The sequence below is a fragment of the Balearica regulorum genome, chromosome 8 (assembly GCF_011004875.1).
Source record: "Balearica regulorum gibbericeps isolate bBalReg1 chromosome 8, bBalReg1.pri, whole genome shotgun sequence".
Taxonomy (NCBI): domain Eukaryota; kingdom Metazoa; phylum Chordata; class Aves; order Gruiformes; family Gruidae; genus Balearica; species Balearica regulorum.
The window spans coordinates 15,283,174-15,309,172 of record NC_046191.1 but is presented as its reverse complement, the minus strand read 5'-3'; the positions used below and the strand labels follow the sequence as shown (position 1 = coordinate 15,309,172).

At 37.4% G+C, this 25,999-nt stretch overlaps 1 protein-coding gene across 17 annotated transcripts in view; it reads right to left on the bottom strand.

Moving 5' to 3' along the window:
• Positions 1-25,999, bottom strand: part of ADGRL2 (adhesion G protein-coupled receptor L2) — a 394,446-nt gene that overhangs the window by 43,739 nt on the left and 324,708 nt on the right. For all 17 annotated transcript variants that reach the window (XM_075759768.1, XM_075759776.1, XM_075759770.1 and 14 more), the window contains 2 exons: positions 6,965-7,074; positions 508-1,308 (listed from right to left, as the gene is read on the bottom strand). In XM_075759768.1, the coding sequence (XP_075615883.1) occupies positions 508-1,308; positions 6,965-7,074 (911 nt within the window). The remainder of the gene's footprint in view (positions 1-507; positions 1,309-6,964; positions 7,075-25,999) is intronic.

Genomic DNA, 25,999 nt, shown 5'->3' with positions numbered 1-25,999 from the left:
TAGGGCTGCGGAAAAATATTTATGCTTGGTATTGCACATTAACCCCATACATCTCCTCTGGGACCTCCCAGCACACATCGCTCTCGACTACTGGCGCCAAGAAGTTAAAAGGTCTGCATGTGTGTTGTAATCGATTCAGAAGTCAGGGAACACTGAATGGATGGGAACAGGGTTCTGGCTCAGCGTGAATGAACTCAAACTTACTTCAGCTGTAGAAAGTCAAACTGACTGACGGTATAAAGTAAATAAACAATTCCCCAACTCAAACACAGAAAAAAGAAGAAAAGTACAAGCCTGTAAACCAAATAAAGTAACTGTCTCTCTTCACAGGTGCTGCAAATTTGCCTTGCACCAGCATCACGCTGTAGTGCTCAGCACAGTGCAGACAAGCAAGCCCTCCGTGCCTCTCGGCCAAGAGCTAAGCCTAAGACCAAAGATATTGTAACATAGTTATCTGAATGGAAGCACAAAGAGATTAAAAATGAGAAAAAAAACCCAAAGTCTTACCTTGGGCAGGGTCAGGTGGGCCAAACTCCAAAGAATATCGCAGAATGAAGTTGTTATTCCACACGTACAGCTGGTTGTCTCTGGGGTTGTAATCCACTGCGGCGATGTACTGGTACTGGTTGGGGAAAGGGACGTCCACGTGCTCGCCTCTGCTTAACCTGGTGTTGTAGATGTAATCGATGGTGTTCTTGCCGGTCTCGCTCTCATTGTCCTGATACACTGACCGCACTACGTACAGGACACCACATATCATGAAAGCGTTGGATGCTGCCCGTTTGTCGTATGTCGTTTCCCAGGTGGCTTCGAAGCGCAGGGTGTAGGGGTTCAGCTGGCTAATTACTATCATCCCGTTGTTTTGCTCTGTAGCATAAATCACCCACAAGCCATTTTCATCAACTGCCAAGTCAATATCAGTCTTTCCTCCCCAACGGTATGGAGAGGTGTCGTGGTAATTAGCATAATTGATTATGGCCTCTCCACTCTTAATTCTAGTCCTCAAGTCGAATTTTACTATGTTCCTAGTTCTTTCCTTGTTAAAAAAGACAGCACCATCATACACTACAAATCCAGTACCATCCACTCGATTTGGGAGTTTATATGTCGTCTGCTGGCGTCCGTTTTGGAAGTCCTCTAAAGAAGCATATTCTATCAAAGTATCGGTGCGATACGGAGTCCATGGCATGAAGTATATTTTATCTGCAGCCTGGAGAGGATCTTTGCACCAAGCACCTGCTTTTTGTTCAGCTTCATATAAATACGGTGAGTCCACAATTGCTTTCAACGTCCCCGGGCAAACAAAAACTAACAGTCACAGAGAGAAGTAAGACAAGAATTACGTCAAATTAAGACTGTCTCATAATAAAAAAGACATAAAAAAAGAAAAAAAAAGGTAGGTAAATCATAATGACTGTGTCAGGAAGAAAAAAAATCAATTTAATTGGCACTAGATTATACCTTATGTTATAATTAATGCAATTATCACCCTTTATCATCCACTTTTCTTAAAGTTACCACGTTCTTGCTGTACCAGTATGGAAAGTGGATGGGAACTGTTTTCACTAGTACAGACCAAGGCTCAATGGCATACACAGACAGCTGAAAATGTAGAGCTACTCTTGCATTTTCGTCTTAGACTTTTAGTGAGTACGCATTAACGCTCCAGAGCTTTTAACTGGTGTGCAGCAGTGCGCTAGGTCATTTCAGTCCAAAAAAAATCACATCGACTTGTTTAGAACTTTAAGAAGTGGTGAGGCTGAAAAAGGAGGTGCCTCGATTAAAAATAAAGGAACAAAACAAATCATCAGGTATATAGAGAAAGCAATTAGGAGCAGAGAAAACAAAACACAACCAAAGCAATGAATGAAACAGACCAGGAAACCCTGTAACCATGGCATGCTATGGAGAGGGTTCTGGAAGCCAGGCAAGATGACACTTGTAACAAGAATTTACCCAAGGGTGAGAGAGAGAGAGGGAAAGAAAGACGAAGAGAAAGGGAGAGAAAAAAGCAAGGGAGTCTTCCCTCCAGCCCAAGTATTTCAGACACTATACCCCGCCACCTACTTTAAGCAGCCAAGTCACTTTATTGCAAACAGTCGACTTCTTTATGAGGTGTACTTATGAGATCCTGCTGATTATCATAATATAAGAGTGTTGTGGGGAGGGGAAGGGAAGAGGTTAACATCCATAAGGCACATAACAAGGAGCTGGGGTTTGGACTGTATACGTTATTTACCTTTTTGCTCCACTTCTATTTTAAGCATCGGAAGAAAAATAAAAAAGTGCAAGGAAAAAAGAAAGAAGATTAACATAAATTGACTATTAATCTAAAGATTAAATTAGTAACAGACGCTAAATATAGGGAGAATAAGAACTGCACTATATTGGATAAAGAGAAACAGACAACAGGAAAACCTAGCAGGAGAGAGATTCTACGGTTACACAAGTGAACATGGATCAATCATTTTAGTAGATTAAGGAGGCAATACAGATATGTTGGCATGTAGTTTCACTTAGTGAACCTGAATAAATAATGAATGACTTTACTAATGCATGCTATACATACTCTTCGTCTTCGCAAAGCATAATGCTATCAAGTTGGTTTTTAAGTGACACATTAATTTATCATATATGTGCGAGTGCACATATACATATAATATTAATTAGATAATTATAAATCCAAAACGCAGTATATTAATTATATAGGTTTGTATGTGTGCTTATTAAACCTTCCCCCCGTCTTTGCCCCAGACATCTCTCTGCTTTTCTTTCTTGTAAAGAAAGCAGCTTGCATCCTTTAGCTCTCCTTAGGCTTTATTTTTTTTCCTGAATATTAATCTTGAGAACTTTTGCCACTTCTTAGTCTATAACTGCAAAATCAGACTAGAAGGAATAAGCAAAAACATCTAGAAAAAAGAAGCAAAAGCACAGTAAGCAAGAGGAAAAGAGAAGAAAAAAATAACATTTAGCTTATTCAGATATTCTCCAGCACCATCGATTAAGCCCGAAACAGCAAGCTAGTATGCAAGGACAGTCATACTAAGTGTTTAAAACAAATATCCATCCCACCACCACACATGGAAAATATAAACCGAACCCGACTAACAAAGTTATATTACTATAGCCATTTTTCCCCAAGGAAGTTGTAAGGAACATATTACAGGAAGACGTATAGCTGAAGTCCTGCTAGTAAATAGCTTCCCAATAATTATTTGCAATAAAATCTATTTCATATACTCAGTAGCCTTTGAAGTATGCTCCCTCAGTTTCATAAATGACCTGGAAAATGACAGATGTACCAATCTGTGTAACAGTAGCTGCTGATACCAAGGAAGTGCATCAAAACTATTTGCACAGCTATTACATTTCCAGTATTACGGTATTATCGTGAAGAATGTATTTGTATGTTTCACATCAAGTTTTGGATTTTTGGTTTCATTTAACAAAATTACACATGATTATTTTGAGAGAATGGTATTGGCTGAGCTGATCTAGTGTTTCTTCAGGGAACAATTCCAAAACTTTATGGGGGAGTGGGAGGGAGTTAATATTCTCAAAATGAGCAGTAGTCTTCCTAGCCTTTGTTCATTTATACGTCTTTAGGTAAAGCACTTGTTTTTCTGCAATTTGTAATTCTTGAGTTATCCGAGTAAACAGAAGATATATTCTGAGGTGAATTCCTGAGCTTCACAGTGTTAATGACTTTCAGATGATTCTGTTTGGGAACTTTTATGCACGAGTTTATTCCTCGCCAAACAGCGATATTGATATTGTACCTGCTTAGAATTAGTAATAGGAGAGGGGGGGAAAAGATAGGGATAACTAAAATCATTACTGGCATGTCTGCTCTGCATGCATTGGTGTACAGCTGTACATTTTTCAGGGACAGATGGGCTTATTGAAATAAACAAATGCTACAAAGTCCAATCAATACAGACAGAGAATAAAACACTTTAAAACGTTTCCTATTGAGTTCCTGAGTCCAAAAAAAGGCTTAAAATAAAAATGCACAGATGTACAAAACGGTACTTTTGATGTTCTTCTTTATAAAAGGTCTGACTTCTGTTATTCAGTCGAAGTGTCAACATACACTGTGCAGAGTAATTGAGAGAAATGTCAAGTACAGTACTCTCAATTTCTTTTTAATTTAATCAATAACACTCTTATTTTAGGACAAAGCAATGCCTATCAAATTTGTCTAGAATTTTAGTTTTGTTGGAGATCCAACGGAGATTTTTTTTTTTACTAAAGAAGATTAGAAAAAGATCAGCAACAGGTCTATGCTTTGAGATGCAAAAAAGGAAGCTTTTCATTAAGTACTTTCTTACGAGTGCGATGAATACAGAACCCAGAGAAAGCTCAATCAGTATGTATGATCAGCAAAGCAGCTATGTATTTCTGGAAGCCAAGCAAGACATAGAGGAGCTCATAAATTGCATTTTGTACATGGATGACACCAACTCCAGCGTGTAAGAACTCCCAACTTTCACCACAAAACCTGGTATGATTGCTATTTGTAACCTCTCAGGGACTGAAAGGTGTCACAGACATAGCAAATTTTGCAGTCTTGCAGTAACTGAAGATGAAGTTCAGAAAAAGAACCATACCTGAACTTCACTCAGAAGTGCTCTGGTCACTAAAAATCTCCCTTCCTAGTCCCACAAAAGCCTATCCCACTTTCCTAACAAGTCTCTTATTCTGGGACAACTGCTATTTGCAAACCTAATGACTTCAGTCATTCCGTACGTTTAGATATTGAGCACTTGAACAAGTAAGGGAGAAAAAAAATTAGACTTGGTAACTCAAATTTATCAGGAGTCAAAAAAAGAAACTTGGAAAAAGTAGGAGGATAGGCTTTGTGGGACAGGGAAGAAAGACGGTCAGCAATCAAAATGGCTACTGAAGCACAATGTAGTCTGAAATCAAACTTCAAAACTGATTTTAGTAGCTGGCAACCTTTTTGATGACTGCTGGCAATGACAGATGATGCCTCTCACAGTTCTGGAACTGGGTGTAGTGTCATCACTGTACATGCTGCAGTTGACAAACTCCAAAACTTAAAGATTTTGGAAGACAAGAAGTATCCAGAATCCTGAGTTATGATAGACACAGAATTATATAATTCAAAGGGTAGGCCAATGCCATTGACAGTAAACAAAAATAAACATTTTAGAAGTAGAATAACTACACGTTAGAGTACAGGGTAGGCCGCGCTGTGGTACTATACTTCTGAAAACTGGAAAAGAAAAGATTCCTGTAGATAGCAATACCCAATCGGTAGAACATATCCATACTTCTCTTCCTAAAACAGCATAAAAAATTGTTTGAACATTATTTGCATCACATTTTTTCTCTATGAGCTAGCCTACTGGAACTGGAAACGTAACCTCTTGTCATTTGACTGACCTCATGGTTTGGAATCAGATGCACTGCCCTCTTTCTGAGAATTTGGGAATGAAAATAGTGCTAAAGTAAAAGTGATCTTTGTGGAACAAAACTTTGGTTAGATTGGGGTAAGACATCACTCCTCAAAAGTGGCACAAGAAGAACGGTTACAACAAGCCACCGATACTACACACAGGAGGAATGGTACTACGGATCACTGTATGCAGTAGGCTTCCAATCCTACAAATGGTACAGAAAAAAAAAAATCAGCAAGCAACCATTTCACAATGACACAGCAGAAATGAAGAAAACAGATGATCTGTGTTTGGCCTTTAACAACAGTGAAGGTTCAATGTGGTGAAGCAGTACGGAGTAGTTTTTCAGTTTAAGAAGTCTAAATTTTAAAACTGTGCAAGAAACAGTACGGACAGTTTTGACATAGCTTTGCTTATGCCAGAACTCATTTCCTTCCTTTTCCAATATATACTGTCACCACAGTGTTTTTGCATCTCAGACTTGGCCTGTTTCCTGTACCAACAGAAAATGTGACTTTGGTTAAGGATTACTGCAGATCAAGAAATTCACGCTTAATAATAACTTAAGGGAATGATCAGTGCACTGCTCAAATTCCATTGCAAACACAGCTATTTCTCTGTTGAATTACGGGATGAGGGAGAAGTCACTGCAAAGAATGACCTTACAAGAAAGCAAAACCAGTTAAAAGTGTCGAATCTGCAGAACTTTTAGAAACATGCATACACGTCAGTGAAAAAAAGCGTTAATTATTGCAAGAAAATAAGTATGTCTAAAGCTAGTGAATTCTGGCATTAGAAAGAATATTGTACAAAACTGCTGAAGAAGCTGTAACTTCAAATTTTTCTACCTCAGTATGACTTCAGTATTTACTTTGTTTTCAGCAAAAAATTGTGTTTTGGCAGCGGATTCAAGGCACAATTCATATTTTCTCTTTGCATTAAAAGTGAACATTTCTTTCTCACTCTTTTCCCCATTGTTTTTTAAGAACCAAGTTTTAGTAACTTTCTGATGATTTATTCACTCTGAATCTGCGTTCACTTACAAAGGTGCCCCTGAAGCACAAAGTCCTCTTACACTGTCCCCCAAGAGGGGCTTTCGCCTCGGAGTGTCAGTGTTGGGTTTTGGTGTACACCCCAAGTCACCAAAACAGCAGGTAGCCTTTCAAGTAGATCATGATTAAAATTGAAGTCAATTCCTGCTTTAGAAGTCTGTGAGCCAAGCCAATTTGTCAGCAACTGGTAGCGGGCAAAAGTACAAATTTCTATCTGGCCTACTGAATAGCTAATTCGAGTTTGTTTTCTGAAAAAACAGTAGCCTTAAAAGCCAAACACTTAAGAACACAGACAGACACTTGGCCAGCATCACACCATGGCTTCCTTCCACACTTCGTGAAGCTAATTGGAGGCCCTAGTCTGCAAGTGCTCTGCATGCATAATGGGTCTGTGGGCCATAAACATATGCTTCTTTTCCATGTAACAGCACTCCAGCTTTAATTGTGAGGGCCAGAGGAAGTGAGCAAGAATAAAAAGATTATACTTACTGTAAGGAACACATTCATACTGAACTTCTAGATATTTGTATGTTCCAGGACAAGGATCAGGAAACACATCTGACCCAGTAACTACTATACACTGTGTTCGGTTGTTGCACCTGTAATGGGAAAAGAAAGCAAGCTAATTAATTTAAAATTACATTTAATTTGCAAGTTCATGCTAAAGTACTATACGCAGTGCTAACTCGCTTCACACTTGGCCAGTCCAATCCATAAGACAACAAAGTTAATTAATACTGGATCAGTCAAAGTCCATAAATAAGGCTTCAAAACAATATTTCAGTTCCGGCTTTATACTTTTAAATTTGGAGATCAATGTTATCTCAAATGTCACTCATTCCCACTGGTAGATATAGCTGTCCCAAATATATACTGATTTGATACTACTATTCAATAAAATCAAAGCAAAATGCAAAGATGATAAAAATGAAAAAAATGTGTAATTTTGAATAATGTACAATAACACAAATGAGAAATTCCTTCCATCTTTAGAGATGCACATACTGCTGAATGGTTTTACGTTTTTGTTCTGATTCAAGGAAGTTATGATTTTGGTTGGAAGAGTTATTGCAGACAAAAAGCATTAGCATTTCCATTTTAATTATTTTAGGAGCAACTGGTGGACTCTAAGCTTCCTCTGTTAGGTTACAGGAAGAGGTAAAGAATGACTGTCTGAGGAACTAACAGAAACAGTTAAAACGAAGAACTGCAAGGAAATTAATTAAAATGTATTTTAGAGGAGACTAAATACTGAAACATATATGTGATTTGCTTAACAATGGAATCCAATGAATTTTAATACAAAGAACTTTATTACAATGCCTCTAACCACAAGGGTCTACTGAATTTAATGGGTTTTGAAGTTGTTTTTTTTAATAATAATAATACTAATAATCGTCAGAGATTTTAGACTACTATTCATTTTTCCAGGAAAAAAAAAAGCTTGGAAGTTAAAATTAGAAAAACAATCACCAAACTCTGAAGAGATGGTCAAAATGTAATACAGAAAATATAGTCAGAAGGAAGTGGAAGGAAAAAAAGAGGTCAGGGAGTTTGGTGACTAAAAGAAAAAGAGCTTGGCTGATCTTTTCAGGGGTTAGTTTTGTTTGTCAGCAAACTGAATAACAGAAGTCTGAACTTAAGTAATAGTCTAGCCTTTGACTCCAGCTGTACATCAACTTCTCTATTGCCCTACTACTTCCCACACTCCCTGAATACCACATCCCAAGCTAAAATAATCTATCTTGTATCAACGGCTTTCCACAGCTGTACATTGCCAACAGGTATAAGAATAATTCACGCTACCTCATAAAAGGTAGAGCAAGCACATTTGAAGAACTCTGATGTAAATCCCTTTCTATATACTAGTCAAACTGGCACAGAGCTGGTCAGGACATACTGTGCCTCTTGCTGAGCGAACTTGGGAATAACAACTCTTCTGACTTTATCAGTTAATTCTTCTTTTCTTTGTCCTTTTTTCTTTTTTTTTTAAGCCTCTTATTTCTAGCCTCATAAGGCTCATAATTGTAGAACTAATTGGAAATAGCCAGGGATTTCTGTATATACGCACAACCATGGATAAAGATAGATGGCGAGGATTTCACCTGTCACCTCTGTGCTGCTTGTGGCAGTGACTTTCCAGGAGCACAGGCAGGTCCCTTGTACAGCTATTGCACAGGTAACACCACACCGCTCCCAAGAGCACTATTACTCTGTGCAACAGCTCGTGCAATAGATTAGGGAGTCTGGAACGAGTATGACGCATCCAGTGGCTTTCAGAACACGCTGAAGTGATTAAATGTGCACCCAACTTGCAGAGAAAATCACTGTACTGAATCTGTAATACTGAAAAAGTACAATATAGCCACTTTTTTGTACTCTCACAAGGGTCAACATGCTGCTCTCGTGAGTATTGTGTAGGACGAAGAAGCAGGAGAAGGCAATATGGCTCAAAACCTCAAAGGTATCTCTGTTCTAAGCCCCATATGGGTTTTTTATGCCCCACACCTAGGGCACAGGGTTAAGCCAGACTAACCAGCATCAGAAAACCTCGGATGTAAGATTTCGTAATTAATTTCTTTAAATTTCTTTCTGTTTCTTTAGTGAAAACCTTACGCTGAAGCCAAAATAATTCCTACAAAAGGACTCTGTATAGTGCATCATTCAGTATAATGGCTTCCACAGCTTTGAGCTGTATGAAAATTTCATTTTACACTTGAATGAGCGGCAATTAAGAGAGAAATATTGATTTGTTACAAAATAAAACGGATACATATTGGGAGAAATTGCTTGAGAATGAAACCAATGAAGGTCATATTTAGCTGTGGGAAAAAAAAGTTTTACTAGTAGTATTTGTAAATCTTACGAAAAAGATGGACTCTTGTTTCTCTATGAGAAGTTGTTTTCTTTTTTATTTTCCCCCAGTGAAAGACTCATAATGTTGCCGTCAGTCAGGAAACTGAGAAGAACTTCATGCTAGCTTGTATCAAAAGGATGCACAGTAACAATTCAGAAGAAAATGCAGCAATTTTTTCTTTGTACAGTAAGTGCCAGTGTCAAACTTCAGGCACTGAGTAGCATTTACAGGAAGTAGTTGACCTTGTAAAAACTTTTGACTATTTCTTTATGCAAGACTTCACCTGCTCTGCATATGATCGCCTTGTGCTCACCTTTGGCCAAAATGAAGGCGACCCCAATTCCAAAGTGATGAGCTATGCCCACTGCTGCCGTACACAGCAATACTACAAAGCACACCCCTACCACCTCCCCAAGCAGTGCAATTCCTTGGACAACTAAATAAATAGAAGTGCTTTAAGTTGTAGCCTTTTACATTCACATCATTGATTTTGCTGTGCTGCTGGACACATTTTATAAAACATGCGTAATTTTCATATAAGGTTCTGCTTTTCACGCACTTCTACGATTTCAAATTAAAGACACTTGATTAAAATATTCACCTGTAACAAATGGAAATTTCAGGTAACTATCTGTTACATAGTCTGAGGTCAAATTTCAATTCCACTGAAACCTTCACAAAAGCCCAACAGCAACTACAGCAGCAGTCAATCCCAATTTGTGGGTTACGGACAAGAGATGAAGAGTAAGTGGAGTCTGTAGAGGCAGTTTTGAGACAAGCAATCCAGGGAATTTATACTACTGTGATTTGTTCTCAAGAGAAATGAAAGTCTTCTGTCTGCTACGTTGTTGCTTCTTCCCCCCTGAAAAACCAGGGATACTAACTTCTCTATTAGTTATTGGCCTACAGTTCTGCTGCTGCCTGCAAAGGCCATTTTACAAACTGATAAAGGTTTCAGTTGAGCTTCTTTAAGGCAAGAAACACTGAATTCTGTCTGGAGATACTACACTCTCCATAAAATAGCACTAAACAGCAGATTATCCCACACTGCTACAGATTGTCAAAGCTATCGCATTGCTGCCATAGCAGAGCTTCATCATTTTGAGAAACCTTTAGAAACACTATGCCCAATGAATAGCATATTACACTGTTACAGCCTTCAACCCAATCCTGTGACCCATGTTCATCCCTTTTTGTAATGGACAAGCCCTTTCTGAGTGCGGTCACTTCATGGGATTCTTCAAAACAGAAATACAGTGGAAATAAAGTTCCTGAAGATTTGCAAAATTGGCTTAGACACCATTAGGAAAAAAAACCCCCAAGCCTCAAAAACCTTAACTGGCAAATAACTTGAAGTGCCTCATTCAATTTAACCATTTTTTCTACACAATACTGTTGGTTTGGTCCATATATTCAAACTCTTTTAGAATTGTTCCAATCGAAGGCATGATACAAACCAGCTCTAATTTCTCCAAATTTAAGAAGTCAAATCACAAATACTTCAGTGTTTCAGTATCTGTAATGTAGTGTTTAAGTTTTCTGTAGGTTTTAAGTACCATTTAAGTGTTCTGTAATCTAGTTAACTGCATACTTCCCTAGCATATGCTAAAATACGCAAATTCTCAGGTTTTTCCGTACAATCTTACAATTCATATGATCTCACACTGAGAAATGTCTTCACGCTTAAGACATTCACAACATTCACAAAGATTTATGATACACTGACTTTGTCACTTACAAGGAAATAAAGCATATCTGCAAAGGACTCTATACAAACTCAATAATAGTTGATTTAGGAAAGGTAATATATGAACTAAATTTGAAACCCTAGTTAGGAAAAGACTAACTGTAGCACTGAAGGCATGATAATTCCAGTTCCTGTGCTAGCAGCAGCAAGCGTTTTGCAAGGGGAAATGTAGGAAGTGTCACTATTCTTATGAATGCAAGGAGCAATTGTGTACTCTGACGCCGTTTCTTCAGTATTTTAGTATGAATGAAGAAAGGTTACATTTTCATAATGCAGATGCATCACTTAGAGTAATCTAAAAATCAAATGGAGTGTTTAATTAACAGTTACAGTACAATGTCTGAACTCCTTTCACCTCAGGAAGAAGACTGTGCAAATGAGGAATGGCCCTTTCACATTTCTGATGAATACAGGGAAAAAAAGGAAAGTAAAGCAGCTCCAGCAGTGCTGTTAGCAAGTATCTTCTGCTCACGATGTAGCCATGTCCCTGCTGCATCCATCCCCTTTTGCGCTCAGCTTTAAGGACAGCTGTACTTTCCATGGTAATTCGTTTGCATTTCAACTCTAATCTTGACTTGTACAATTCCCAACAAATTGCTTTTGCTCTTTTTTTATTATCTTATGCTCATTATTGCACTTTTCCACGTGCAATGTATGGAGATGAGATTCCATGTGCAATCTATTGTGTGAGGTGTTTTAATCAATAATCTTGTTCTGCTGATTAAGCAGGGGCTTCTGTTTTGGCAAGATAACATTAGTTTCTCCTGTCATGCTCCAAAAGCTATTGGGAATCTTCAGCAGATCATTAGATATGCTACAATAAAGCTTTGGTACATTCTCTTTTCTTTCTTAAATTACTTCTTCACTGTCCTATCATTCCCCGTCACCGCTGGCACTGCGTTATTATTACAGCTCCCCTGAAACTTGCACTAGAGCTATGTCTCCAGGCCACAGGATGCCATTTTCAATTGAAGCTTCTGCTTGAAAATATAAATTAAGAAAATTTCATTATCTCCTGCCAAGGGCCATTATTCACCACTGTTCTAAGGAAGATTAAAAATGCAAAATCTATGGACTTGAACAAATACTCCAGCATTAAAATGAAAAACACAGTGTATCATGACTGGACCAGAAAGTGAAGTACTGGAATCCAAGAAGCAGATTCTGGAAAGACGGTAGTATGACATGGGTCAGACTGACCGAGGGACGGGGTCATCTTCATTGGTAAGTCACATCAGCCACATGGAGATACACACAGTTCCTTTCCAAGTGGTTTGCAAAGTTAATGTAGGAAATAATGTCTGCATTACAATTTAACCTTCAAATGCTTTTGTTTTGTATAAATAACTTTGACAAAGATAGTAACATAAAAGAAACTTCAATGTTATTTTTAAAAGGATATGAGTTAAAGTCTAGTCAGAAATGGGCTATCAAAATAATTTTAGGGGTTCCTAATGCTGCATTTCTGTGAATGCAGAGTTTCATTAAGTAAGGTAAAACTGGCAAACACAGAAAACAGTCATGTGTACTTCATTTAAAAAAAAAAAAAGATACAGTATAAAGCTATGTTTAATGCAATAAAATTCATTTTAATAAAATTGTCAATACATTAAAAAAATCTATCTTGGTATGTTTTGGAACTTTTAAGTCAGATCTGACAATATTCCTCTTTCAGCATATTGATTAAATACTTAAAAGCTAGCATGATGACATGTTCCTGCATATCGCCTGCAGCAACCTGCTTAAACACCACTTGAAGCACATAAACTCTGAGTTGTAGCACCACATACTCCATATGGTCTTCTTGTTCCTTATTCACCCTGGGTGAGCTGCAGTCTGAGTAAAAAGAGATGGGAATGTGGAATGACTACGCTTCGTGTATTGACTTTTAACACCAGTGTATTTTAAATTGAAAAATTCCAGAACCTCTTTACCCAGAGTAAATGGCTATCTTTTACATATGTATTCCTAATGGTCTACAACTGCCACATGAGATGTGCTTCTGCTTTTGTATGCATATTCACTAGGCCTCCACTCCTGTTATTAAACTCAAAGTTACATATGTATGAAGATGTCAGGTATTACTTAAATGCTATGTTTTATTAATTCGGTCTTAGAAAGTGTGTACAAAAGTTACATATAAAATAGCCAGAGAACAGAGATTTTATTTTAGGGGTGTACAGATACATATGTATGCACACACACATACCACAGTAGATAAAATTATTGAAAGGAATGTATTTAAATTCTGAGTTTCAAATTCACCTCACAAGAAATACATTATTATATACTGAAACCTAATGAGGTAGCAAATTGGGCCTAACCAAAGCCTGAAAAAAAGACCTGCTAAAAACCGCCAGCCTTGCTATAAAGCCCTGATTTGAAGCAGCACTGGCTCGCCATCACTGCGACATCCACAGGGCTCCAGCAACCCCAGCAGCAGTAGCACAACCCTACCCGTGCATCAATGCCACGTGTCCTTGAAGATAGACATGTAATCCTGCAACTGCCTTTTAAAAAACCCAGGATGCCACACTGGCAGTTTTGCTTACTCATGTATAAGATTTTCTAAAAAATATTTTCAGGTTAGACTCCCTAAAACTATTATGGGGGAACAAGCATGCAAAAAACCCCAAACATCAATTTTACCTAGCTCAAAGGGAAAACAGATTTTGTGCTGCGGTGGTAGCTTTCATAATCTAAGAAAAACACGGGACATGCAGAATTTGGCTGTAAGAACTGTGTCTAAATATTGGAGATCTTCCTGTGACCACTAAAGCAGTAAGGTGTGCTAGAAATTTGTTTGAAAATTCACAACCCAACCTTGGGATTTTCTATGCGCTTGGCAGCATGACTACTACAGCAATAAACCTGGTAGCTTTGGATGAAAAATATTTTTGGGGAAAAAACACTGAGAAAATCGTTTCTACTTTCTTTTAAAATATAATATTGATGATTTGTTGAATCTTCCTAATTACTAAGTAAACATGACATAAGGAAGCTAAATACTGTGTAATTAATAATGTAGAAGAAGTTGCACCATGGCATTGTTTCCGTTTGCCCAATAAATACGTAATAATATTTAATTGTGTTTTCTTTATACAATGTAATCTTGTGGGAGTCTAAGGGTATGCATTAAGGATGAAAACTCCAAATAGACAATAAAACACAACAGAAAACATGCAGCTCCCACAGGCCCTTTCTTGGGATTACCCAGTTTGATTCACTATCAATGAATGTGTATCACACTTGTATGGCAAAGTAATTTAACAGAGTATTTCTCGATTTCAACCTCTTCTTACAATTTTAATACATTTAGTTATGACCCATTTGCCTTTTAGTATTCATGTTCTCTAAGTTCAAAGCAGTCACTGTTAAAAAGACAAATCTTCTCACGTACTCACATCTAAGCTATCAGAGATATTTTTTTCTTGTTACAATTCATTCTTGTTCCAGTACTTTGTTTATCGGTGCAAATGCTATTGTTATGGGGTTATTATTAACCTGAAACCGAAGCATCAGATAAAATAGGGAGAGGGAAAAAAAAAAGAACAAGGAAAAGGAAACGCAGATTCCAGTGGAATACAGAACTCCTGCCTTCTCTCGGTAATTTTTTAAGCGCTTTTATAATCCCATCTTTTTATCCTCACTACTTACTACCAGCTATATGAAAGGCCTCCTAGAACTACCAGAGCCTGTGAGGAGCTGACTGTAAAGCAAGGACAGGAAAACTAGCTACCAAAAGATGCAATGAGGGATGCCAAGCCATCGGAACAATCTCCCGGTGAGGTCTGCATTGGTTTTGCAAGCCAAACCCAAACGTTGTAATGGTATGAAGCAGAAGAGACCTGCTTTTTAGAGAAAATGTTTCTAATGCAACCCCACCTGAGGAAGAAGAAATGGAAATAAAGTCATATTCATAATCTTGTCATATTATTTACGTGCATGCGTATTTGCAAGCAAAACGCAGGATGGGAAGACAGGCTGTGTGTGTCTTAGTACCCCAACTAAGCCAAGCAGATCCGCACTGCTGAAAAGTAATCAGTTCAAAAGATCCAATTAAATGTTTCACCATTTAGACAACATAAATATCCTGCAGCTATGCTTATTTACTAATGAAAACTTTAGTAGTGCAGCATCGTAATATCTAAGCAATTTACACAGATTATTCACACTGAGTGAGGGTGAGTGCAGCATCATGCCTTGTGGGCTGAGCAGGTTTCAGGGGAGAAACATAGGGTTGGGTAATAGTGTCAGAGCTTTACGAAGGGGCGCTTATTTCTGAGGCACGGTGCCATAGCAGAGCGTATAGAAAATCCAAGTGAAAAATCTGAAGCACAGTGTCTGATCCTTAGGCATAACGCTGCAACAGACTTGCAGGAGAAGAGACTCCCAGGCAGAGAGCACAGGATAAGAGTAAAAACCCTTGAAAACTCTTTTTTGCAGCGCTGTCGATCTCTTTTATCCATGGCTTGGCATGCAGCATATTCATAATGTCGTCAAAAGTTATGTAACTTAAGACAGCTTCTGAGTCATTATTAAATGCGTAACTTCAAGAATTACAATATTGAAAACGTGTAGCTTTATCCTTCACGTTAATTTGCACAGATCTGAAATACATTTTTAAAAATCACCCACTTTAATTACTAAAATAAGGTATTTCAAATGACAGGTGTGATTCGTTACTGCAACTTCTGAAATGCAGAAGCCTTGGTACGCTTTTCATGTTCACGTTTCAACTGGACCTCCGGGTCAGTTCAATGCAAATTCAGCTGACTCCCTATGCGTCTCCTGAGTTTAACACAGCTCTTCTGTTTGCAGAAATGCATATTCAACATAAATGTATCTTAGCTCTAACAGGAAAGTAAGACTTAAAAATTTACAGGATTGGCCGCCGAGGCAACATGATTTCATAGGGTCCTTTGGTTTCCCGCTGCAATGGACAGGATGAGGACAATTTCAAATGGGGGGTGTGGTGGGGGCAACCCTAACTGAACTTTAACACATGCATTCCCCTTGAATAATTAAAAACATTATAGCCAGTATCAATTAGGAGCAATTATTTATAAAAATGTTCACCTATTGCAGTTTGCATATAGAAAAATGATCACATTTTTAACAAGGGAAATGGGAAATCGCTATGGGATGCCCTACTTAGATTAAATTAGCAAGAAACTTGTTATCAGACCATATAAAAGATACACCATAATAAGACGTGACCTTGCAGAACCTTGGAGCCAATCTGTGATTTTTTTCCCCCTGTAACCCTTCCTAATTATCTGCAAAGTTACAGACCCTTTTGTGGCAGGTTATTTTTCTGTGAATAGTGAGGGGGTTTGGGCTTTTAAATATTTAATTAGTCTTCTGATATGAGAATTGTTGCACATGCCAACTGCTTCGATTTTCAAACTGTGTTCATCCTAATTATGTTCAGATTTAGATTGGTCATCCCAAACCTCTCACTCTTGTAATTATTTACTCCTTAAAGATCATTCAGTGGAGAAATATTTTTCACCCTTATGGCTCTTTCTTTCCACAAATGGCTTTTCTGGTCCGTTAATTACCCACTCAGAGGATTAGAGTTTGTAATAATGCAAGAGATCCTGCATGTAAGATGAGTTTTACAGGGTGAAAACGAATAAATTGTTTTTTGTAAACTTGCCTTGGGGAATATCCTCTTTTTGGGTTATAATTTCCACCAACAGAGGCCATATGCCCACCGCTCCCTATCTACCAATTCCACAGGGCTACGGAGCGACTCCTTTCTACGGCTCAACAGAACTCAAAGCAAAATGCTGAGCAAGAGGCCAAAAGACAACTTGGTTATTTTATGAGACTTATAAAAGCGCAATCTGCTAGCAAGATGACACAGTTCTTTTTCTTATCATTTTTAATGTGGATTTCATGGTTTTAAAGTTATATATATTTAACCAATAATTAATAATAAAATTACAACTCTTCTTATTTCATCTGCTGATTTTTTCCAGAAGTGCTGTCCCTTGGTAGGTCTTTAATCAACTCTGTAACAGTGGTGTCATTTCCTATTAAAATGTGTCTGAGAGTCCTCACTACAAATACTTTCTTTTCTTCTGAGAGGAATGCCTGTCATAAAAGCACTGTTATTCATTACCCACAGTGATGTCTGGATCTAATTATCATCTGGAAAGCTTGCAGGGCTTCCAGGTATAGGACTTTCCCTGCAAACCTTGGAAAGCACAATTCCACTTTCTTCTTTGCAACTTAAAATTACGGGATTAAGTTACTGATTCAATCTGCACACTTTCTGATTCCCGGAACTTCCAGTTTTAAGCCCAACAAAGTTTAGGAGGCTGCTTTCGTTTCCTTGTTTTGACATCTGCAAAAATCCCATGTATTCTGTGGTTGGTTTTTAGGTAAGTCAAGCAGGTTCAACCTCTGTAAAAAACACATCAGAAAATTCACTCGCTTGACTCTGTCAATGCACAGATAATCTTTAATTGTGTCAAAAATATTCATGATCTAATCCTTTTATCAAACTGTCTGCCACTGAAGGAGTCTCATGTGCCTGCACAATTAAAAACCCCATGTTAGCCATACATAATACTGTATTACATTTGATGCAAATCCTTTTCTATTGAAATAAGCACTGGGCTGACAGCAGGAAGTGACTGATAAGAAAGCAACAAGGCATTGCTGATGGCACGCATGATAACTGAGCACTAACTCATATGTGTTCTGTCTACAGCACATTACCCAAAGTGCTCCCGTTTTAAATGCAACTCCAGGAGGTGTTCTTTTGCTGTATCTCTGTCACAAAGGCAGCAAAATTATCTAAGAAAGCTAAATATACAAAGTAAATTATGTTTTTCATACCCACCAGTGATGCTGGCACTAGAATAATATATTGAAGGCAGTATCAGTGCTACTACATCCTAGATGAGAAAACACTTACAGCTTCACAAGTGTAACAGCACAGTTGAGTTCAATGCTGAAAAGAAATTCAGTAAACAGGGAAAGGTTACGGGCTCAGAACTCTCACATTATTGCAACGCTTACAACACAGCCTAAATTAATGTATTAAATAGACAGAGGAAAAGGAGCACAAAATCTGAGTTACGGTGAAACAACAATTTTACAGTGCTGGGAAAATGTGTGTGTTTGTTAAGTACATTTCAAAATTGCACCTTCATCATATAGACATGTATCACAAGAAGCAAGATACTTGAGAAACAATGAACAGTAAGGTTCAAGATCACAGATTACTACTGAGAAAGGAGCATAGATGCCTTTGCAAATACAACGACAAAATACATATCTTGCCAGATGCAACGTTATACAGCTCTGTGTCATCAAGAAGTAGTAAGACTTCCTGTAAGGTGTCTGAACTATAGGACTTTGGTCAGGGCAGCTTGCTTAAAGAAGTGATTCTTCTACCTAATTTCTTTTAAAAACGTTACAGGACCTGGTTTGCCTGTGTGTGTGTGTGTGTGTGTATGTGCACGTGTGCATGTGCTACAAGAAATTGATATTCAAAGGTTCTGATAGCTACTGTGTTCTAGTGAAAACCTGGAAAAAAAAATACACAGCTTTCAATAGTAAATCCGTAGTAAAGATTCTGCACTGCAAGTGTAGTATAAAGCAGGTTTGACATGGAAAAATTCTATGTGACAAGAACCTTTCCTCCCCATTGATGTGCCTACAGCAGGCTAAAAATACTCTGAATACTGAGTATTCGGTCTATGTAACACTCTTAAGACTGCATTAACTTCATTGCAGTAACTTGTTTTATAGGCTCAGTTCATCATGACCTATAAAATGTTAGGCTGAAGTGCTTTAAATATCTGCTAACACCATGTGCAAGCCTGGGAGTACAAGGCACTGTGCTGTGAAGCGGCAAAGACAGTACTCATCTGAGAAAGTAGCACGCACTCTTATGTCACTGATATAAACAGGGTAAGCATGCTAAATAATGTATGAAATAGGCAGCCAATCTTTATATAAAACAGGAATTCTAGTTAAATTCTTTGTTTGATTTTACCAGTACGACACTAGTTTTTAAGATTGCTTCTTAAAAAACATAGATGTTGACTACCACACTAAATTAAAGAACATACACCAAACCCCTTTCATTCAGAGTTATTATATGAAAGGGGGGAAAAAAAAAAAAGACCTCTCTCATTTGTGGCCATAGCATTTTTGCTAATTATTGTTCTGCAATATGTAGAAAATAAAATGCAAAGCAGGGAATTATCTATGTCTTTCAGTAATGATGGCCCACTTATTAAGCAATTAGATTGCAATTTTATTATTAGAGAGGAAAAAAAAAAGAAATGCTGTAAAATACTGTTATTGCTTGTATCTTTGATCCTTAAACTTTTCCATTTCAGCAACCTCATTAATGTCAAAATGCCATGAATATGGCCACCCCTTTTTAGACTGTATAGCCTGGACACAGGCAGAATCTATGGGATTCAATAAAGAAGTTTTTTCTTGTTGAATTCAACTAAAAAGCTTAATTGAGCCACAAAGGTCAGAAGGTTCTTTTTATTATAAGTAGGAAATTATTCTGTGGCAGAAAGAAATTTCCAGAATATGAGATCTGCTCATTTCTATACTACTCTGTAGCTACTTTTTAATTTTTAAACCCATGTTACTGTTCTATTCCTTTCCTCTGAATTAAACAGCTTCACTATAATAATCTTTAAATTCTATTTCCTTTGTGTTACTAATGACAACTTTTCACTTTCATCGCTACTGCTGCCTTTGTAACACTAAAAAGTACTCGTAATTTACTTACATATATTTAATTCATATTAATCTGTCCTAATTTACAATCTATACCCTGCTCTGCCCATCTTCATGTACCTTTTCCATGTCAGTTCTGTTTACTAAGTGATATTCAACGGATTTCCTATAATGCAATGAACCTTAACAGGCAGCTTTTAATTGCCTCGCATAGGAAACCACATCACTATTAATTCCACAGCAACAGTATAAAATAAAACTATTGCTTCTCAGACTCTAGAGCAATTAGACCTCTCGGCTATTTGGCTAACTCTGCTTCATGATACCCAGTGCAGTTAATTATATTTTTTGATGTTAATAGTCTCTGTCAGTTTCAAGCATAACTCCTCTTTGATGAATATTTAAATTATATTTGAATAAAAAAATAATCTTGGTTACATTTCATATTCAGCAGTCATCACAGCTTAATAAAGGTCTCCTCAGCAAGGGTTGAGATAAATGGCTATATGAACACATGTATAAAGTCCTAAATCAACTTATCAGATAATGTGGCTGTTTTGGCTAAGTATTATAGAGGATATATTGGGGTGGGAGGAATTAATAGGCTTCAATTATTACAGTATTATTCTATACAAATTAAATTTGGCACAGTAATATATAAGTAAATCACAAATTTTTAATAATAAAGTTCTGACTGCAACTAAACCAGGAACTTATCTTGGCTAGACTAGAAATTCGAAAACTATATAAAATTCATATAAATTCATCCAAGAGAACACAACGTTCAACTGAAAGATGTTGAAGGTTAAGCAATGTTGTCTCAGTCAAGTTCTCAAAAACATTAGTAAATTACCAAGAGAGGTAATTACACACTCAAAACAAATAGTATACGATTAACTGTAGGCTGAACAGTATGCACACCTAGTACGGCCCATTTCAGAAATCAGAAAAAAAAAACCCTAGAAAATCACAGACTGAAGCATGTATTTTATATGATGCTCAAATATACAAGAAACAGCCTATAATACTTACAAATTTATGTATACGTATGTATAGTTATTTATATTTATTTTCACCCATAAACAGCAAGGAAAGACTGATGAATGTGTATATACCATCCTGACAGATAAGATATACACTGACTTATGAAGAATTTGATGGTTTTGCCAATAATAAAGGAAAGAAAACAACTTAAATATAAGATATGAAAACACTAAATAAAATATCAAGCTACACCCTGGCAAAATAATGAATCCAATCTGTTTTGTAGTAAACTAAATCTAAATTTTAAATGTCATTAGTTGGTATCAATGATCCTTTTGTTGTTTCCTTTGTAGCTCATCCAATGCCGTGATTATAGCAACGTGTGTGTGTGTTATGTGCTTGCACATGTGTAATATAATTTCTTCTGCAGAAAATAATAATAGAACACACCGCAAAATGATGATCAAGTACCACTGACAGCTATTTCACCTTACCTGACTGCTCAGAACCTCGTAATACGAGGATTTGTATTTAATTTACTAAGTAATGCCATGATGGAACTACCCCATTAATAACATCCCCTATTTTTAATGAGTAAACTAGACCTACTACTTTCCTATTAAGGATTAATGATAGTGAAAATGCAGAATGCCAGATAAGGTTCTTCTCAGTCACGGGTGTTACTGGTTTTTTTCTGAAATAAAGCCAAGGACTATGGTATGCTTCATGAATATTCTAGGCTCTGTGATTATGCCTAGTTCATGAAAATAGGCTACGTGTATTGCTGCTTTTTCTTTACATTTGAGCCATAACTAAGTCTTGTGACTAACACACAGAAAACAAAACAAAACAAAAACCAAAAATCAATCGGGCAGTGGCCTGGTACTGTGAAAAGCTTAGTTTAAAAATAAAGAAGATTTTAAGCTTCTGCTACATCAAAATACTCATGGGAGCGACTGCCGTACTAAGACCTACGTCTGTTTCAGATGAGTAGAAGCCTTCATTTTAAAGGATGCTTTAAAAAGGATATCTAATGTTGATAATCTTGTAAGGTAAATGTTTTGCGAAGCACGTTGTCAGCAAGCTGAAACAGAAACCGCTGGCATGCCAAAGCAAAAGGACCTAGTGCACAAGATAAGCATCAGCACCACAGCAACTCCGATGTGCATAAATTCTGTGAACGTACCTCATCCCCACCAGGCTGTGCTGCCCTACCACCAGCACCGCTGCGTCCCCGACACGGAAAGGACAGACAGGCAAGCTTTGAATGGCCAGAAAGTAGAAAAAGGCATCTCTTGTTCTGAGACACTTTTCACTACATAAAATCTTTGGCAAAGGGAGGCAATCTTCGCCTGTGGAAGGAGAAGCGAGGGAAAAAGCAAGGATAGCAGCAGGGGTCAGCAGAGCCCTTGTCTAAGCCTGGCAGACCCCCGAAGAAACGGCCGCCATTACCACCACAATCGCAGTCACCGGCGAATGGCAGAGGATAAAATCCTGCCTGTGAAAATGGTTCTAGGTCGCATTAAGAAATGCAAATCTGAAGCGTGCTACATTTTAAACACAGACTCAACTGTGGGCCCTGTCTGAGGAAGCTATTTTTGAGGCACTAAAATGCTTCTTTGTGGGAGTCTTGTAAAGGCTCGGATTCAGCTCTGCAGTGACCCCACAGCAGGTTTTGCCTTCTACCAGCAAAGACACCCTCTACGAGGTTTGCTTTTGGCTAGACCTTTTCACTCGGATCAGTGATAGGAGATTTACCCACTATCCATCCAAGCCCGGAGCCCAGTGGAAGATTTTCTTTCTTCACTCATGTTATGGAACAGACCGAACTTGTTTTCACTTGCAAGGCCACTAATACGGTATGACAACGTCTCCTCTGCAGACCTGACAAGACAGAGGGCTTGGGAGATGTGTCTTCTTCAGAGGAGAACTCATTTTGTTTTCTTTCAAAAATGTCTCACTCTCATTGATACATAGGATTTTTCAAAATCACATATTTGTTGGACACGTGAATTGGTGGAAAAGAATGAACATTTCCATTCTCCCAGTCCCTTGTTGGGAAGGATTAAAAAAAAATGAAGTCTCAGGAGAAGGAATGGATACGCTGCTTCCTTCAGCTTTCCCTTGATCACTCTGTGGGGCAGGAGGCACTTCCTTACATTTTGAAGACCCTCTGTTTAAGCGCAGCTGTCTTGCAGAGAGATGATGGACGTAACAGGTTAAGGGTATTACCATGTGAGAAACGTTCACGGTAACAAAAACCCAAGCATGAACTCTTCACTGGTGTCATGATGGACATAGTAATTGAAGGTACATGTGTTGCATGTGCTATAGATAGGACAGGATACGTGCAACAGAAAAAACACTTGCTGATGAAAAGGATTTATTCCTCTTTTAATCCTTTAGCTTTTCTGCAGCAATGTTTTAAAAGCGATGGGTATTTCAAAAAATCACAGTTCCCTAAGTTCATCTATTATACTTAACATATTTTTATATTTATGCTTTTTTAATATTTATTATGAGGTTTGCTTTGTTTGTGCATATTTAAAAAGCAAAATGATACTGATTAAATGTGTTTAGTAAAGATGTAAAGATCACATAAAGCTACAATTATAGTACAAATTGTAGATGAAAATAGAATTTCAAGGCCATTTCAGCGCAGAACTGATATAACCTCCTTTCTGTTGCAGATGAAAAATAAACTGAACATACCAACTGTGAGATTGTATTTTTTAATCTGGATGTTTGCATGGTCTGCAAAATCTGTGGTTTTAAACATTTTGAATTTTTCCTCTTTTTAAGGATCACAACTATGCTCTCAGTATCAGAACACAGATCAGAAGTTTCTCTCTAAAGATTCAAGGTATTTTAGCCTTTATTAGGAAGGAAAAATGTTTTCTTTCTGAAGTTAACATTAATTTGGCTGCCAACATTAAACGCTTGAATTTTGCATCTAAGTAAATGACTCCATGGATTCAGAGTTAACAGGCTGTATTTTCTTTAAATACAAAACATTAATTTTCTACAAGCCGCACCAATAGCTACAACTGTAAATTACTCAAAAAATAAGGTGTATGGATTGGAATGGACCTGACTTTTTTTTTATATTGTATTTCTCAAGATTTTAAATTATCTTATTCAAGGTTATTAGCTGCCACACTACCTAAGTATTTATTTAAATACATAGGCAAAAAACATCATCTAATTGCACTGTACTGGAATCACAAAAATAGTTATGGTGTCTAATTTTTAAAATAATCGGGAACTTTTCCTAAACAAAAAGTGTAGGACTAGGAAGAACAATTCCTACTAAAAAAAGCCTATTTTTAATTCAGAAGAGAAAGGTCCCAGCATGCAAAAACACATCTTAGCTTACTGTTCCATGATAAAATTACATACACAATATGCCTTTGCCTTTGAAATGTATTTTACGTACATATTTACAAGTACTTTTAAATATCTGTGATTATTTTAAGCTAATAAAACAGAAATCCAAAGACTCTGTGGTATCTACGTAACCCTTAGTGCCTGTCCTAACAAAACCCTGTGGTGCACCCACCTGCAGTTGCAGAGCGGGGCTTTGAAGTTGACACTGGAGGCAGAAAGTCCCCATAAACACACAGGCGGTTTGAATGGAACTCACGCAATCCACCTGCAATCCGCTTACAATGGAAGTGGACTTATGACTAGGTCATAAGTAAATTTTATCATGCTAATTTTCAAATCTCTGCTGTGCCTATAAAGTGCAGTAGTAGTTAGCCTTATCAACTTCAAAGTCTCCTGACAGTTTCTGGCTCCAGCCACACAAACACACTTTATGAGCGAGTAACTAGAGCAATTTCCTCAGGCTGCTTTGCATCTTCTGCTTCCTTGTTCATTTAATTTCTTTTTAAACAGAGAGGAAACAGAGGAGATTTGTCCCTGCTAAAGGACGGCAGAGCACCAAGGAGTTTGAGTATTTTAAGACCCAACTGCCTGAAACGTGGGTCCTCTGCTACTCACTTACACTACTCCCTCACCAAATATTCTAGAAATAAGCTTATTTCTATACTCAACGTTAGCACGTGGTAGGATCTCTCAAACTTGACTATATGCAAACGCTGAGGTTAATTATCAGAGAAGTGTGAAAGGGGAGAGGGATTTTCTAAAGGTCTAGTCTCTTTCTTCAAAGCTTTAATTTTAACCGTGCCAGTCTGAAGTTTACACGGAATCTAAATACATCTGAAAGACTTTATTCTAGAATAATTGGGATGTAATTTCAATCAGGGACTAAAAATTTAATAACCACTTTACAAAGGTAAAAGCAAAGCAATGAAGTCATTAGCGTTCTAGTCAGGCTTCCTAGGAAAGCGTTAAGTTAAAAATCTTTTGAGAAGTGCAGAAAAGAAAGAAAAGGGAGGGAGAAGAGCAGCTTGTTCTGAGAAAGAGGAGCTGATGCATCAGTGGACACTGGCAAAGTTTGTGTGCCACTATCTCAAATTCTCTGGAAGGGGAGCAGGGCATGTGATTACCTGGCTTTGTGCTAAACTGGAAACCTCATCTTATTTTTCAGTCTTCAGATTTCGCAGTATTGATCTCCTTAAGCTAGTGTTTTCATGCTGTAACTGCAGTAAATGTAGTTGCTGTGCAAAAGCTATGGAGTAATGTTGGAAATGAATGAGGAGTATTTAATAACTGCTGTGGAACTACATTTACCTGCAGGTCTAAACTGAACTGAGCGGTCAAAGGCAATGGTAAAAACACTGCTAGCTGAAGTGATAAAAACATGTCATTAGACCTTAAAAGTAAACACTGTAAGATTTTAAGTAGTAATGTAGACACTATTGCTACTTATTTCTAAAGGTATGGAATAAAAGTTTTCCCTGTGATCAAATGTTCCACAGATTGGGTTTTTTTCTAGTCAGTTTAAAAAAAAAAAAACCCTAATGAATCTGATAGTCCTTCAGGTGAGATTTTTCTATGCAACTGCTGCCATCAAAATACAGCTGATGTGATACTTTTAGATATCAGATCAAGGACATGTGCTGAGTACCAAACTACAGTTTGCCTTAGACAACAAAAAATTATGATCACCAATGCAGTTATAAATAAATGAGATACAAGAACTTTCAATATTTCATAAGAAATTTGCAATGTTCTTCTATGCTTGCAATATAGCACAAATTGAGCAATTTTGAGAAAAGATTAAACAAGGCAAGAGACAGCTTTTCTA